General features: G+C 54.0%; 7 protein-coding genes across 7 annotated transcripts; 5 read left to right on the top strand and 2 right to left on the bottom strand.

Moving 5' to 3' along the window:
* Nucleotides 1–361: 361 nt before the first annotated feature.
* BBA_03403 (thioredoxin-like protein) lies at nucleotides 362–939 on the top strand (the record flags this gene model as incomplete). Its single annotated transcript, XM_008598500.1, has 2 exons — nucleotides 362–618; nucleotides 747–939. 2 exons carry the CDS (start codon nucleotides 362–364, stop codon nucleotides 937–939), a joined length of 450 nt encoding a protein of 149 aa, XP_008596722.1.
* Nucleotides 940–1,288: 349 nt separating this feature from the next.
* On the top strand, nucleotides 1,289–2,453 carry BBA_03402 (homoserine dehydrogenase; the record flags this gene model as incomplete). The annotated part of the gene is made up of 2 exons (XM_008598499.1): nucleotides 1,289–1,325; nucleotides 1,393–2,453. The coding sequence occupies 2 exons, from the start codon at nucleotides 1,289–1,291 to the stop codon at nucleotides 2,451–2,453; spliced, it is 1,098 nt and encodes a 365-aa protein (XP_008596721.1).
* Nucleotides 2,454–3,510: 1,057 nt separating this feature from the next.
* Nucleotides 3,511–4,489, top strand: BBA_03401 (m7G tRNA methyltransferase; the record flags this gene model as incomplete). Its single annotated transcript, XM_008598498.1, has 3 exons — nucleotides 3,511–3,656; nucleotides 3,721–3,911; nucleotides 4,005–4,489. 3 exons carry the CDS (start codon nucleotides 3,511–3,513, stop codon nucleotides 4,487–4,489), a joined length of 822 nt encoding a protein of 273 aa, XP_008596720.1.
* Nucleotides 4,490–5,620: 1,131 nt separating this feature from the next.
* On the top strand, nucleotides 5,621–7,306 carry BBA_03400 (Cytochrome P450 CYP503B1; the record flags this gene model as incomplete). Its single annotated transcript, XM_008598497.1, has 3 exons — nucleotides 5,621–6,764; nucleotides 6,816–7,004; nucleotides 7,059–7,306. 3 exons carry the CDS (start codon nucleotides 5,621–5,623, stop codon nucleotides 7,304–7,306), a joined length of 1,581 nt encoding a protein of 526 aa, XP_008596719.1.
* A 111-nt stretch (nucleotides 7,307–7,417) lies between these two features.
* Nucleotides 7,418–9,012, bottom strand: BBA_03399 (C6 zinc finger domain-containing protein; the record flags this gene model as incomplete). Its single annotated transcript, XM_008598496.1, has 3 exons — nucleotides 7,418–8,125; nucleotides 8,417–8,767; nucleotides 8,809–9,012. 3 exons carry the CDS (start codon nucleotides 9,010–9,012, stop codon nucleotides 7,418–7,420), a joined length of 1,263 nt encoding a protein of 420 aa, XP_008596718.1.
* A 692-nt stretch (nucleotides 9,013–9,704) lies between these two features.
* BBA_03398 (pyridoxal-dependent decarboxylase domain protein) lies at nucleotides 9,705–13,317 on the bottom strand (the record flags this gene model as incomplete). Its single annotated transcript, XM_008598495.1, has 9 exons — nucleotides 9,705–9,945; nucleotides 10,044–10,957; nucleotides 11,014–11,307; nucleotides 11,367–11,616; nucleotides 11,685–12,096; nucleotides 12,151–12,504; nucleotides 12,573–12,609; nucleotides 12,699–12,853; nucleotides 12,912–13,317. 9 exons carry the CDS (start codon nucleotides 13,315–13,317, stop codon nucleotides 9,705–9,707), a joined length of 3,063 nt encoding a protein of 1,020 aa, XP_008596717.1.
* Nucleotides 13,318–14,782: 1,465 nt separating this feature from the next.
* Nucleotides 14,783–15,085, top strand: BBA_03397 (uncharacterized protein; the record flags this gene model as incomplete). Its single annotated transcript, XM_008598494.1, has 1 exon — nucleotides 14,783–15,085. One exon carries the CDS (start codon nucleotides 14,783–14,785, stop codon nucleotides 15,083–15,085), a length of 303 nt encoding a protein of 100 aa, XP_008596716.1.
* Between the last annotated feature and the right edge of the window lie 103 nt (nucleotides 15,086–15,188).

The following is a 15,188-nucleotide window of genomic DNA, read 5'->3' as shown; positions in this document are numbered from 1 at the left end:
TTTAAAATATTTTAGTAGACTCGTAGAGAACCCCCAATATGTATACATGTCACGAACGCTTATGGCGCACAACACTCTGTATATCACGTCACTCAGCCACTTGAAAGCTGCATTAACCCCTCCATTTATTTGTTGGGCATTTTTAGAAGCTTCCACAGCGGCTGGCCCCCTTCTGGAAGCCCAACCTTCTATTTGGGTGCTAGGTACCTGTACCTAGGGCAGGCAATGGAGCACAACTAACTTTAAAAACCCGTCGTCAGCCGCGAGACCCGCTGGCGGAGAGGGCCGTTTGCGATTTCGAGGATTGAAGTGAGATTCTCTTCTTTACACTACAGAAATCAGAAAACTGCAACAAGAAATAATGGCTATTGAAGAGATTACCAAGTACGTGTTTGCGTCTCCCCGGAACCCCGCCGTCTCCCACACGGTGGCATTTTTGCGCGTGGCGTTGGTGGCTAATCAAGTTCTCCCCCTCAACAGCCCCGACACCTTTCGCGCCGCCCTCAAGGAGCACAAGGTGGTTGTCGCCGATTTCCACGCTCTGTGGTGCGGCGACTGCAAGATGATTGATCCCTTCTTCAAAAAGTACGGTGACACTCCCACGACCATCTTTTCCCCGTGCGCAGACGAAGCCGAGAGGTCCCCCCCCCCCCCCCCCCCTCCAAACCTACAACCCCTCGCTCACTACCCCGCCATGACCCTGTTTGTACCACTGCCGACAGCCGTTTGTTGACACCAATCTCTAGACACGCCGCCGACGCAAAGTTCAAGGACGTCTACTTTTGCAAGATTGACGTCGACGTCCTTCAGGGCCTCAGCAAGGAGTACAACGTCCGCCGCATGCCCACGTTTATCCTCTTCAAGGACGGTAACCGCCTCGACGACGTCTTTGAGCCCAAGCCGCCGCAGCTCGACGCCTTTCTGGCCAAGGCGCTGTAGCCCGGTTCGATCGACCGTTTCCGCGCTATATATAGATAGCAACGCATTCCTCGTAGATACAACAGACAGAAAATAGAAATACAGGCTCATCAATTACATGCATCATTAGACAATGCGCATACAAGGGCCTGCATATATAATGACGTGCTGCCTGGTTCCCCCACCAAGGAAAAATGTTAGCCTGAAACTATGGCCTGTCCCGCTGCCCATCATCGAACCCTGACGGACCACTGTACGACGTTTTCGAGCACCCCGCTATCGGATCTTAAAATTGACTCGCTCCCAATTCCTCAAACCCCCATTCTCACCTCGACACATCTTCATTCACTTACTAGACAAAAGTCCAATCATGGCTGCTGCGAACCAGGTTTTCATTGCCGTCATCGGTAAAATTCCCGCAACTTCACAGCACCTCTTTCACCAAATCAAGGCCAAATGCTAACATTCATCTAGGCGCTGGCGGCGTCGGCAAGTGCTTCTTGTCACAGCTCCAAGCTCTCGCGACCAGGCGACCCTCGCCCAAGCTCACCCTCTGCTACATCTCGACCAGCAAAAAGGCCCTCTTCCACGACGACTATGCCGAGATTAGCATCGACACAGCCCTCGACTCGCTCGCCGCCTCGTCCAAGACCCCGCCGGAATTGTCCCAGATCATCGAGTATCTCGCCGCCGCGCCCGCCAAGACGGTCCTCGTCGACAACACAAGCTCTCAGGACGTCGCCGGCAAGTACCCGCTGGCGCTGTCTCGCGGCGTCAGCATCGTCACCCCCAACAAGAAAGCCTTTTCCGGCTCCTATCAGCTGTGGAAGGACATTGCCATTGCCGCCACCGCCTCGGGCGCCAAGGTCTACCACGAGTCCTCGGTCGGCGCCGGTCTGCCCGTCATCTCCACCCTCAAGGACCTCGTCGACACCGGCGACAAGGTCACCAAGATTGAAGGCGTCTTCAGCGGCACCATGTCCTTTCTCTTCAACTCGTTTGCTCCGACCGAGGGCCAGGGCGGCAAGTGGTCCGACGAGGTGAAAAAGGCCAAAGCGCTGGGATACACCGAGCCGGACCCGCGCGACGATCTCAACGGCCTCGACGTCGCCCGCAAGCTCACCATTCTCGCCCGCCTCGCCGGCCTGCCCGTCGAGTCACCGAGCGCGTTCCCCGTCCAGAGCCTCATCCCCGCGGAGCTCGAGTCGTGCGCCAGCGGTGACGAGTTCCTCGACAAGCTGCCGCAGTTTGACTCCCGGATGGAGGAGACCAAGGCGGCGGCCGAAAAGGCTGGCAAGGTCGTCCGTTTCGTCGGCAGCATCGACGTCGCGGCCAACGCCGTCAAGGTCGGCCTACAAGAATTTGACCGCTCGCATCCCATTGCCGCCCTCAAGGGCAGCGACAACATCATCAGCTTCTACACGGAGCGCTACGGCAGCAACCCGCTCATTGTGCAGGGTGCCGGTGCTGGTGGCGACGTCACTGCCATGGGCGTAACGGCTGATCTCATCAAGGTGGTTTCGCAGTTTTCGTAAAGAACGCGTGCCGTCAACAAAGGATTATAAAAAAAAAAAAGGTAAAAAGCAATTGAAATAGCTGGCTGGAGAAAATGATAAATAAAAAGACGCTGGTAGTCACGTTTGACATCATCTTCGCCGCGTAGCTCGTGCCCCTGGTGTATCTCGGTGTGTGGTGACAGATGTGGTTGTTGCAGCTTTCAGCTTTGATGGTGTATCTGGCGGCTCGACAGACTCCTTCCTCGAGCGATGCCAAAACATTCTCCAGCACCAGAGAATAATGTCAATGGTGAGAAAGATGACGAGTGGCAGAATAGACACGGAGCCTATGAGGAGCTATGAGATCGCATTAGTGAAAGCTACGATCAGAGGACCTGTAGCTGCGACCGTATGAATGTACGTACACATGTCAGAGTGATGAACCGTACAACGGTTGACGAGTAAATGAAGAGCGCCACGTTGTAGAGCCACGCCGGTTCTGAAAAAGAAAATGACATGACTGCGAGGTACGATGTCTAGTTTGACAAGAAAAAAAAACAGAGCTGCCAGTGATGCGTCGAATATTTTATCAGTAGTCGGACAGCTCGGATGCGAATGGGTGCAGTGACACGAGCCAGCAATCAAGATGCCCCTGAGGCTGCAGCTGTCCGTACTGGGCCGAGGCAGCGACCCTATCTATAGCAGAAGCGAATATGATGACGGAATATGCTCGTAAAGGTGCTTGCAGTATTTAGAGTGCGTATTTCCACTCTACTGATGGTACAGAGGATCCGTACGCCAGATTATGCACAGACATTGACGGGTGCTCACTGCTTCTGGCCAAATAATAAAGACTTGGCCAACATGCGCTTGGGAGCTGACTTTGAATTGGTAGGTAGTTAGGCTGATCACAAGCGCTGCCGCTAAAGTTGGGGATGGGCTGTGGCTTGCGACTTCACCGCCTTCCTAACCGGGAAATCTTTTTCATCTTCAACGTCACAAAACTTCGTTTGAGCAGCGACCTTTCACAAGAATACCTGACCAACGGTATAACAAACTTAGTTTCTTCACAACCGCAAGAGAAAGACGGACGAAAATGTCGGAGACTGCGGCGCCAAGAAAGACGCACCGTGCTAAATTTCAGGCCGCTCGAGACAAGCAAAATGCCGTCGAACTTCCCCGCAAGCGCTTCTATCGCCAAAGAGCTCACGCGAATCCATTCTCGGACCACGCTTTAGAATAGTATGTGGCTGACTGCACCGGTTACCAATCTCATCCATCAAGATTGATGCTAACAATCGCGTAGCCCTGCGTCTCCGGCGGACATGGACTGGGGAAAATACTACCCCGAATACGTAGCAGAATCCACAGCCGATGACGCCCGCTCAAGTCAACCAAGACCTCTGAAGCAGGATGTCGAGATTGTCGACATTGGCTGCGGCTATGGCGGCCTCCTCGTCGCCCTCTCACCTCTCCTACCCAACACACTCATGCTTGGTAACTACCGCTCTCCCTCCCCCTTCCCCTCCTCCTCCTCCTCCCCTCTCTACCTACCTTGCTAACACAAAAAAACAAAAAAAAAAAAAAAAGGCCTCGAAATCCGTTCCCAAGTCACCGCCTTTGTCCAAGAGCGCATCCACGCCCTCCGTCAGCAAAACCCCCAAGCCTACCAAAACGCCGCCTGCATCCGCGCCAACACCATGAAGTTTCTGCCCAACTTTTTCCGCAAAGCCCAGCTCAGCAAAATCTTCATCTGCTTCCCGGACCCGCACTTTAAAGCCCGCAAGCACAAGGCGCGCATCGTCTCGGCGACGCTCAACTCCGAGTACGCGTACGCGCTGCGGCCCGGCGGCGTCGTCTACACAATCACCGACGTCGAGGCCCTGCACGAGTGGATGGTGGAGCACCTCGAGGCGCACCCGGCGTTTGAGCGCGTCGTCGCCGAGGACGAGGTCGAGGGGGACCCGTGCGTGGCCGTCATGAGAGCCGAGACGGAGGAGGGCAAAAAGGTGGCGCGCAACAAGGGGCTCAAGTTTGTGGCCCTGTTTCGGAGGAGAGAGGATCCGCCGTGGTAATAAATGATACGACCAAGTAGAGACGAGTGCTTCGGGAGAAGGTGCGGTCCAACGTGGATACCACGGATACACGGCGTTGACATGGGGCCATTTGATATACAGATGCGTTGACAGGGAGACGATTTTGATTTTTCTTTTTGACGACATGTGAGACAAAGATGCAAAGGCCCACGTCGCGCGTCTCAACCCGAGGTCTCAGGGGTCATCCTCTATGTACGAGTACACTTTTAGGGTTCATTCCCATCATCCGCATGGGTTTACATATCTCTCGCGGAGCACCCCGATGCCGATCAAAACGAACACCATATACTCGTTCTGTGGCGGATCACGCAACCCGGCACCCGAGCCAAAGTTGCCCTTTCTCGCGGAGCGCTGCTTAAAGACAGGGTATGCACTTGGTCCTACTGATAGACGCCGCGTCCGCTCAATTTGGGGGTCGCATACCATGTCTTGCATGCCTATCAAAAGGGAGACTGCCTCCCTTGCTCCCCGGCACGTGGATCTCCCACACGTCAGCCATCTCAAAAACGTTGTAGTCTGAATCACGGCAGCAAGGCTGCATGTTGCCATTCAAATGCTACTGATGGGACGTGCCAGGCTGCAGCCTCAATTTCGTCCGTAAAGAAGTTTTCCCTTGATGCAATCCATCCGCACTCTGATTGGCTCCGCGGTGCCTGTAGCTGAATAACTCTCGGCAGCCTCGGCTTACAGCCTCGGCTTACAGCCTCGGCTTGCAGCCCGTCATGCATCGTCATGCATCGTCATGCAGCTCGCCGCGGCATGAGCGGCCCTGCATCCGTTTACACACATCGCACCGACCTCGCGGGTCTGACTGTCAGCATGGCGCCGTGTTGGACCGGGGTTGGAATCGACCCGGCCACCCGGCGGGGAACGCCCTGCGGACCACTTGGGGTGAGATACGACAGATTGTGCAGTTTTATGAGACCAAGACCGAATCAGTTAGTTGCAGCATCCTATCCTCATACAATGGTGACAGTGTCTGCACAGACCACACCTTTTCTCCTGTTCTATTCCCGCCTGTAAAAAGACACTTAAACGTCAACCCCCCGTCTCTAGTTCTGTAGATCGGAGACATATTGATCAAATGGCTCATTCAACACCGAGTCTATAATGCACAATCAAACCAAGCTACAGGTAGTCACCCCTGTACTCCAAACACTATTCGCATCGTCCACGTCCATCCTCACCACGCTCTTCAGCTGCCTCCTCATATTCTGGCTTCTTTCCACCAAAACTACAAGGCCCTTTTACAACGTCTACGGAAACCGTCACTTTGACGCCCCCATCGTGGGCCCCAGCAACGCCCTCCTCGCTCGCTGGCACTTTTTTCGCCATGGCCCGGCCCTCATCCGCCAGGGCTACACCCAGCACCGCGACTCCTTTTTCAAAGTTTCCGGTCACGACATACTCGTTGTGCCGCCCAAGTACCTCGCCGACCTCGCCGTGCTGCCGCCGGAGAAGCTCAGCGTCAACGCCGCCATCGTCGAGCTCTTCCAGCGGCTGCCCGCCATCACGACCGTCATCGTCGACCACAGCCTGCAGGCGCGCATGGTCGCCAGCAGGCTCACACCCAGCCTCGGCGCGCACGTGCCGCGCCTGCAGGCTCAGCTCCGAAGGCACCTTCCGAACGAGCTGTTGGCGACGACGTCGGAGCGGTGGGTGAGCGTGCCGGCGCTGGCGCTGGTGCGGCGGCTTGTGCATCGCGGCACGGCGGCACAGTTTGTCGCGGAGCTGGCTGATGATGAGGCATGGCTGGCGACGGCGATTGCGTATTCAGAAAACGGCTTCGCGCACAGCTTGCTCCTGCGCGTCTTTCCGGACTGGGCCAAGCCTGTTGCGGCGCTCTGTCTGCCTACCGGCTGGAGCGTAGGCGCGGCTCTGCGCAGAGCCCGCAGACAGCTGGTCCCGCTGATTCGCGAGCGTCGCCGGCGCGAGACGGCGGATGTAGATTACGTCCGGCCCGATGACTTTTTGCAGCACCTCATGGATGGCGGAGGCGCGGATGATAACGACGACAACATCACTGTGCAGCGCCTCATGGTGGTGTATCTGGGCGCCGGGCCGTCTACCATGATCGCTATCGTGCAGATTCTACTCGACTTGTGCGCGCACCCCGAGTACATTGAACCGCTGCGTCAAGAGACGATTCAAGTCCTGCGCGGCAGCGGCGGTTACAGTCGACAGGCGCTGGCTGACATGAAGAGGCTGGACAGCTTCATGCGCGAGACCCAGCGCCTCAGCTCACCCACGGGGCGTATGTTTCTGGGACCGAATGTTCTTGTCTCGTGCTGACTGTGGCTGGTAGTTGGCTTGCATGCCATTGTTCGCGAACCCGTGACCCTGCACGACGGCGTCATTCTCCCCGAGGGAGCGCACATTCAGATGGCGGTTCATGAAATCGGCATGGACCCCGACCGAGTGCCCAACCCGGCAAAGTTTGACGGTATGCGGCAGTACAACAACAGAAAGCGGCCTGGTCAAGGCAACTGCTACCGTAAGCAGCCCCGATTACACTTCTTCAGTGGCCTCCTACTCACCCACAGTATAGAGTACACGACCACGAGCGAGAATAATTTGTATTTTGGATACGGCAAGGTTTCTTGCCCGGGCCGCTTCTTTGCCGACCAAAACATCAAAATGATCGTCTCCAATATTCTCATCAGGTATCGCCTGCGCTACGCTGGAGGAGCAATAGGGCGACCGAAAAATACCACCTTGTATGATGTTGTTATTCCGGACCTAAGTACTCTCATCGAATTCAAGTTGCGAGAGGATGCGTCTGAATATAACTTCTAGATTGATCCTGCTAGCTGTGAAGCCGATTTCGCTTTCAGCTCAATTTTGTTGAGTGGTACGAAGGCTCAAGTCCCTTCTTTAGCTGCCGGTACTTTGCAATGATTCAAAACGTCATTGATACTGTGTTTCAGTTTGGAAGTCAATGCTAGCCTCTTGACCGTCGTTGAATGGTGCAGACTGAACTGAGCCAAAAGTCACCAGTGGGCAATCATGGCCAAGTGCCATGTCCCAGTGACTTTGGAAGACCATTTCCGTCTGAGGTGCTTCAAGCCACAAGACACTCTTAATGAGCACAGACGTATCATTCCATGAATGTAGCCCTAGAAACGTGGATTGTACGCGCGCCTCTTCCTGCAGTAATTTGTAGAATGGCGTGCCATGCGAAGCCACCAAGCCAATGGCGACAAGCCACAGCTCCAGCGGGCTGGAGGCTCGTAACCTTGCGCAATCTTGGAGCTGCGTGACGAGCTGTGCTGTTGTTTTGTGCATTATAGCCGCGTGAGGATAGTATATCGGCCCTTGCAAAATTAGCATATAGAGCACCATGGCGCAGCGAACGCAGTCGGAGAGAGCTAAGGGGGGCTCTGTCGGTGTTAGAAGTCGATGCACAACAAAGCAGGTGAGAGCATGAAGTCGGAGGAGAGGGAGGGGCGCGCGTTTGGCTCGCTGAAATATGCCATATAGACGCGAAAAGACGTTCCAGGTCTCGGGATCCAGGTCTGCCTCAGATAAAGCCGGTGGGTCGGCGGTTTGAGGTATTGACCATTCTGGAATCGGACTGACACCATCACCATTACCTTGGTCATCTTGAGTATCGAACTGAGGAATGCCAATTATAAGCATCGATACCCTTTCTTTGGTCAGCTCAATATCTGAGACGAGTGTGGAGAACAAGTCACGGCTTACCAGCTGACCATGCGCGCAGTTAGAGGGCTGGTTTGCATCACTGCTTGGAGCCCGCCACGCATGTTGATGAGTTTTTTTGCTCCCGTAACATGCATTTGCGCTATTTCTATATTGCCTTTTCCGTACTGTCATAGCCAGATTGGTTAAGACTTGATGATCTGCGCCAAACGGGACACGCGACGTGGGTGCATTGTTCTCTCATACCTCTATTGTGGCAAGCGTGATGACAGAGTTTATCGTGCTGTCTTGCATCGCCAGCGAGACATCTTGTACTTTTCGTCGAAGCAGCACGACAGAGTCAGACATGAGCTGCTCCGATGTCTGGAAGCCCTTTTGGCCAAAGAACTCTTCGTCGAGACATGCCGTTTGCAACGACACGTGGAACAAGACGGGGTCTCCTAGGGCGAGGGGCCACCATGATACTAAAAATGGATTCGAGTGCGGATTGCGATCAAGAGGATAGTATTGGAAGGCAATCTTGTGAAGAACTACCCCGACGGTGAGCACGTGAATTTTGTGCGAGACACAATAGGGGAAATATTCGAGTGCGTACAACTATGTATAAGCCGTTGGACGTGCTCTTTCCCCAGTCTTACCTGAGGATACGTCTCAAAGGGATCGACGGAGCCAAAGGCAGATATTTGATGATGGTGCGGACCAGACGAGGTAGATGAAGGCTCGTTGGCGTAGATGCACGATATATTGCGAGAGGCGCAACGCGAGCAGTGGGGTTTGCGCAAGTCACAGCGACTCTTTGCGCGGGCGCATGCGCTGCAGGACCGTCGAAGAGTCTGGCGCATTCTGCCTTGTGCCTCCTCTTTTTTGGTCTCCCTTGCTCTTCTCTTCTTGTACCTGTCACCTGGCAAGCGCGAGAGTTGGCGTGACCTGGACGCGAGTAGAGAGGAAGGCTTGTGGCCTGACAGCAGCTGGCGGGACAAACAGTGTAAGTTCTCTTTCTCGCCGGCCCGCCCGGAGAGGCGCTCCTCTTTGCGCGGACGTCCCAACGAGGACTAGTCTCCGCCCCGCTAGAACCACGCCACCGTTAACCGAACACGGCTCGGAGACTAGTCCCTTTTCGGCCACATCTCAAAGTAATCATGTATGAACATGCCATTGCAACAATGGGTATTGTAGTAGAGAGGTCGTTACCAGGCAGAAAATGAATTCTAAACAATTTCAAGATGAGATTCTGGCTAAAACGAAAACCCTTTAGCAGTGTTTGTATTAAGCCATACTCCACTAGCCACATGTCCTTCTTGATCGATGCCTACCACATCTCGCGTCGCAGCATCAAGCGAGCCAGATGTGCCGATCAAAACGAACATTAATTTTGGACTTTTAGAGATACCCTTGTATTAGATCAATTTCGGTCGTAGCTTTATTAGATTAAGAGTGGCGAGATGCCACTGCATTCGCGCATCCAGCATTCTTTTGCCCTCGTCCAGAACCAGGCCACAAAAATAGCCTGCAGTAGTGAGCCAGAGAGCCAACCTTAGTGTTGCTGTTCCTCATTCTCAGCAGCAGGATCCATGTTGATAACATGCCAGTCAGCATAGACGGTGTCGCCGATGCTGATGATTCCCGTGGCAATGGGTTCACCCTCTCCTCTCTTCGCCTCCTCGTACGTCTTGTACACAGACGCCTTATGGTCAACCCCCTTCACCAGGGACAAGCCTGGGGCATTGAGATTGGGGATTTGCTTCTTCTTCTCCGAATCTTGTACTGTCGTCGGCCTGTGTGATTTTACACGCCAATTGTTAGTCATCGACTCTTGTCCCTATTACGCGCTAGAGAAAGATGCGGTGGTCAAACGGGAAAGGGGGGCACTTACAGGGGCTGCAAGCTGGCTTCGAATACATCATCCATCACGACAACCACTCCATTCTTGAGCTGTTCATCGGTCAGGTGCGCACTCAGATCCGTCTTGACCAGATCAGCGCTAATCTGCGCGTTCGGCGCCTTCTTAAGAACATGGTCCACGTGTACCTCACTCTTGCTGCCGTAGAGGTAAAAGGGCATCTTGGCAGGGTAGTCATCATCCAGCGCGGCAAACGACATTGACTCATCAACCACCACCCGCACATTGCTGAGCGCGAAATCTTTCTCTACCGGCAGCGCGGAATTCTCGCCCGCGGGGAAGCCCTTGTCAAGTCGGAACTTGAGCTTGGACGCGGTATCGGGATTGAGCAGGCCCGCAATCAGGTCCTCGAGTTTCTTCTTCTCCATGTTGGCGATGGTATAGAACTGGCCAGGATTCTTGCCGCGCTCCTCCGTGTACCGCGCGTGCACGTTCGCCGGGAGGTCGGCCGCAATGATGAGCTGCTTGCGGTAGTTGGCCATGTTGAACAGGGCGATGTGGGTGAAGTATACCTTCTTCAAGCCCTGCACGACGAAACCGTGGAAGTCGGGGGTCCGCGTGTTGCGGATGAGGCAGCGCTCGACGCCGCGCTCGGCCACCTTGCGGAAGTCCTCCACCATGGTGCTTAGGAAGTCGGGGCTAGTCGGCCACGGGCTCATAGTCACGTTGGAAAGGAAGCGCAGGTCGCCTCGCGAGGCCTTGACGTTGCCTTCTTTGTCGGTTGTTTTGAGTCCCAGGCGGAACTTGAAGGTCTCGAGACACTTGCCGTACGGCTTCTCGCCGAACTCGGAGCCTGTGAGGAAGAGTGGCCGCTCTTTGACCACGTCCTTCACGGACAAGACGGAGAGCTTGGAAAAGATCCATTGGTTGAGGTAGTTGGCTTCGCCCTGGTTGATGACGGTCGTTCAGCGTCTGCATGCAACATGGGGGGAAGCTGACTCACCACATCCTGATTCACCTCGTCACCGATCTTGAAGTTGGTCGCAAAGGCGTTGATCATGAGATCGCCTCCCAGCTCACACAGCAGCTTCCAGGCCTTTTTGTCCTCATACAGTGTCTTGTTGTCACGACCGAGGATCTCTTTTCGGATGTAGTCTTTCTGAGCCTCGACATCCCCGCCTGATGTCCTCTCCGAAGGGAGACTTATGATAGGCGCAACGATGAGGCTATCAGCGGGCACTCTGTGCTCAAGCTTATCCTTGGGCCTCGGTGTCATTGTGGCCCAGTGGCAATAGAGCTATTGGAGATAAAAAGATTAGCCCAGAAAGGGGTATCTGTTAATGAGAAAGCGCGAACCTTTGTGCACGAGAAAATGGCCTCGCCAAGCAGCCTGCCATATCCGTCCTGGTTCAGGCCCAGCGACTCGTGGGCAAGCCAGGTAGCGACGGCGGATGCACCGGGCTTGCTTCCCTCAACGCCATAGACGCCGATACTGCCCTGTTCGTCGCCCTCGTGGAACACGTAGGGACTCGTCCAGGTGAGGAGATACCGCATGCGCCCATCTCGGTAGCAGAGTCCGCCAGCAGGGTAGTTGATGTATCCCGATCTGCGATGGTTGGTGTCAAAGAAGGGAGGAAACTATTTCAACCGCATCTGGTAGGGGAGAAGACTTACTTGTGCGGATCGATCGTGATGCTATCCGCGTCCTTTAGGTGCTGCAGCTGCGTCTCGGTGTATGGATTCAGGGGCATTGCCGGCACGTATGGGATGAAGCCCGGAACGCGGCGCTTGAGCGGCCTCAGCAGCGAGGCAAAGTAGCCACCCCACGCGGCATCACAGTGGACTGCGAATGACACACCTTTTTCTCTTTGGTACTCCTCGCGCATCTTGATGATCTCGGCGAGAGGGTCGCACGCTCCGTGCTCCGTGGAGCCCATGATGGCGACGACGCCGAAGATGGGGATCTCATTTTCGATGCACTTGTCAATCTTTTTCCTGAGGTCATTCGCGTTCATCCGGACCTCATTGTCGACGTCGATGTCGACGAAGCCCTCAGAGCCGATGCCCGAGATGGCTTTTTGAGAGTCTGTTAGCGACATGGACGCCTGGTATCACGTTAACGAATGACTGAGAAACTCACCTCCGCCCTTGGGCCAAGAGTAGTGCTTTGTCGCACAGATCATGTACTTTCCCTTGTTGATGTCGAACATGCTCTCCAACTCGCCCTTGCCCATCGTCTGGACTAGGTACGGCTTAAGCGCGTCCTGCAGGAAGCCCGAGCTGATGGAGTACTTCTCACCCAGCAGTGTGGGAATCGAAAGCACCGTGGGGGGTGTTAGATTCAAGAGCTCCTCCTTGGTGAGTTTTAGAAATTCTTTTGGTCCTGCGTTGCATGTTTCGACGATGAAGGGCGGCTTAATGGTGCTGAGAAACTTGAGTGGGCCTTTCTCAATGGCGAGCTTGAGGGAGAATGGGTAGAACTTGAGGTTTCGCGCTATTGAAGAGATATAGAATGATTAGATCTCATTCTTTGCGTGGATGAGAGCAAAAGGGGGTACGTACTTGCCCAAATGGCCTCGAGATTGGCTACGGACCCATCCTGACGGCATCGAGAACGCGTCAACAATTATCACTGTCCGTTGACATGAAAGCCACTGGGGGGAAGTGGGCATGAGCGGAGACACTTACGCATGTTATATGCCCCCAGGGAGCGGGATCTTCGTTCAAGCCATTGTATCCCAGCATCTCGCAAAGCTGCTCACCGACCTGCCGCTCGATTTCGGTTGTGATTGGGCTTGCCTCAGTGGCGACATTGTTGGGATTGTACATCATGGTCGACATGTCTTAAGGTTACCAGCGTTAGAGACTGCGGTTCAAGTGGCTGTTTAAACGTTGTCTTACACCCAATAATGCTCGCCAGCGTGGTATCCATGTTCATATGCCCATTGTACCGTGGCGACCAGAATGGCACGGAATGCTCCGCCAGCTTATCCGACAGTTCCTTCGAGTTATCGGCGAGCCTATGAATGCTTTGCTGGTAAATATCTAATGCTTTCATCTCCTCTGTAATGAAGATGTCCTGGTCCTGTTCTGCGAGTTCGACCCGGGCTTGCTTTTGGCGCTCGAGGACTTGGCCGAAAAGTGACTGCAGGACGTCCATGTTCTCAGCACGCGGGCCGAGAAACCAAGAGCTGACGAGGGCATGTTTGGCCTGGTTCTCGTCGATGTCGCCTTGTGTTCTGTGGCCTGGCATGGCGGAAATGAGAGACGCAATCGGCTTGGAGTCAAATAGTCTGTGGGCTGGCATGGTGGAGATGAGAGATGCAGTTGCCTTAGAGTCAAGTAGATAGTAGGTATGGTCTCGTATGTGATTCAAGATACGAGTAGGCTTGAATAGGTGCTAATATTCCAACTGAGATTTTAAAAGATAGAAGACTTCACATTTGAGTTTTAGGAGGAACAAACGGCTGAAGATGAACCTATATATACCGGGTTTGCCTCGCTGATGACGTCGCTGGACCTATACGTCTTTAGAGAGAGTGATTAAATCGTCCAAGAGGCAATACTCTGAGGCACTATCAGCGTTGCTGTCAGCCCCGTGAGCGTCGATAGCTGGCCACCACTCCGAAGCTTCTTTCCCATTTGACCACTGTGTTCACACGGGTTACACGGCATTCACCTCGCATTCGATAGTCTAAGAGCAAGCCATTTCGACATAAGTTCCATCTATATTTCCCGCTTTTTATATTTGAAGGTACATCACTCTTGCATCTCAGCTTGGCTCTCACGCAAGACCTGGACCATTCGAAGCAGACGATGGCTGCAATACTGCAGCGTAACATATAAGTGAATCCCACGGAACTTTTGATCACATTAATCAAGCCACTTATTCTAAGCTCGTGAAAAGATGAATGCCGATACCACTGTTAATTCCCGCAACATTGCTAGGAATGTGATCTCTTTACTGTACTTCAAGGAGCACTTAATCAGGCAGATGTGCACTGAGGGTTAGGTAGATATATGTCATGGTATAGGCCGTGGCACGTGCTAGATAGCTGATATATAAGGATGAGTTAGAGGCGATACTCTCGCTGAGGAGGTTTGCTCCTTAGTGAGCGATAAAATCACAATATTCTGCTCTATCACCGCTAGCTGGCCGCGACCTTACTCTTCCCTTCCCTTCGGCGTGCCACTGCCCTTTTCAATCACTGACGATATACGTCATGGCTAGGTAGGTGTACGTTGTAGCTCAGGCAGATGTGCATCGAGAGTTCGGCAGATGTGCATCGAGTTTTTGGCAGATGTGCACTGAGGGTTGGGTGGATATACGTCATGGATTAGGTAGGTGTGCGTTGTAGAGCAGGCAAATATGCGCTGTGAATGAGACAGTCCTCACTTGCAGGTCGCAGCTCAACAATAATTTCTTAGAACATCCACCCATTCATGATCCTTCACAGTCTGCCCGGTACCCACAAGCCCTCGTATAGAAACACTCAAGGTCGAACACCGTGGCGGACGGATCAAATGAAGGCCCGGAATTTGCGTTATTGATAGGTATCGACGAATACAGCGGCCCTGGTTTGACCGACTTGCGCGGCTCCCTCTTCGACGAGTGCCTAGTCCTAGCTCGCAGAGACGGCAAGCTCAATCACCTCCGTGACGTCGGAATTGCCTTTCTGCTGGACCAGATAGCTGACAAGGGCGCAACGGTTACCTTCATGCTTGACTGCTGCCACTTAGGCGGGGTCAGGCGGGAGAAGAAGTGGACAGCGATGGGGTACGGGGATCCGACGAGTTCCCGGGCGAGAACTTTTTTTGTATTCAACTGGAAGCTCGTCAAGGAGTATCTGGAGAATGCCTTGCGCCTGCCCCCGGACGACGCGAGCCGCGTCGGGAGTAGAGTGCAGCACTGGATGACGGCGTCCGAGGGGATCAACTTTCTCGCTGCGTATCAGGGGAAGCAGAACGCGCAGGAGATGCCGCCCATCGGAGGGACGCACTTCTTCACCATAATGCCGCCATCGAACAGGGTGCGCGACGCTGTTCAGCCTGACACGCTCGACATCAATAAATAGAAGCAAACGAGAGCTTTCAAGAGGGGGGGCTTCTTTACGGTATTTAAGAGGCCCATATTAGTTAGTAATCAATATAGTCAAATTGGAGCTAATAGGGCCACGG

This window comes from Beauveria bassiana (genome assembly GCF_000280675.1).
Source record: "Beauveria bassiana ARSEF 2860 unplaced genomic scaffold BBA_S00007, whole genome shotgun sequence".
Taxonomy (NCBI): domain Eukaryota; kingdom Fungi; phylum Ascomycota; class Sordariomycetes; order Hypocreales; family Cordycipitaceae; genus Beauveria; species Beauveria bassiana.
This window is presented reverse-complemented; position numbering and strand designations above follow the sequence as displayed.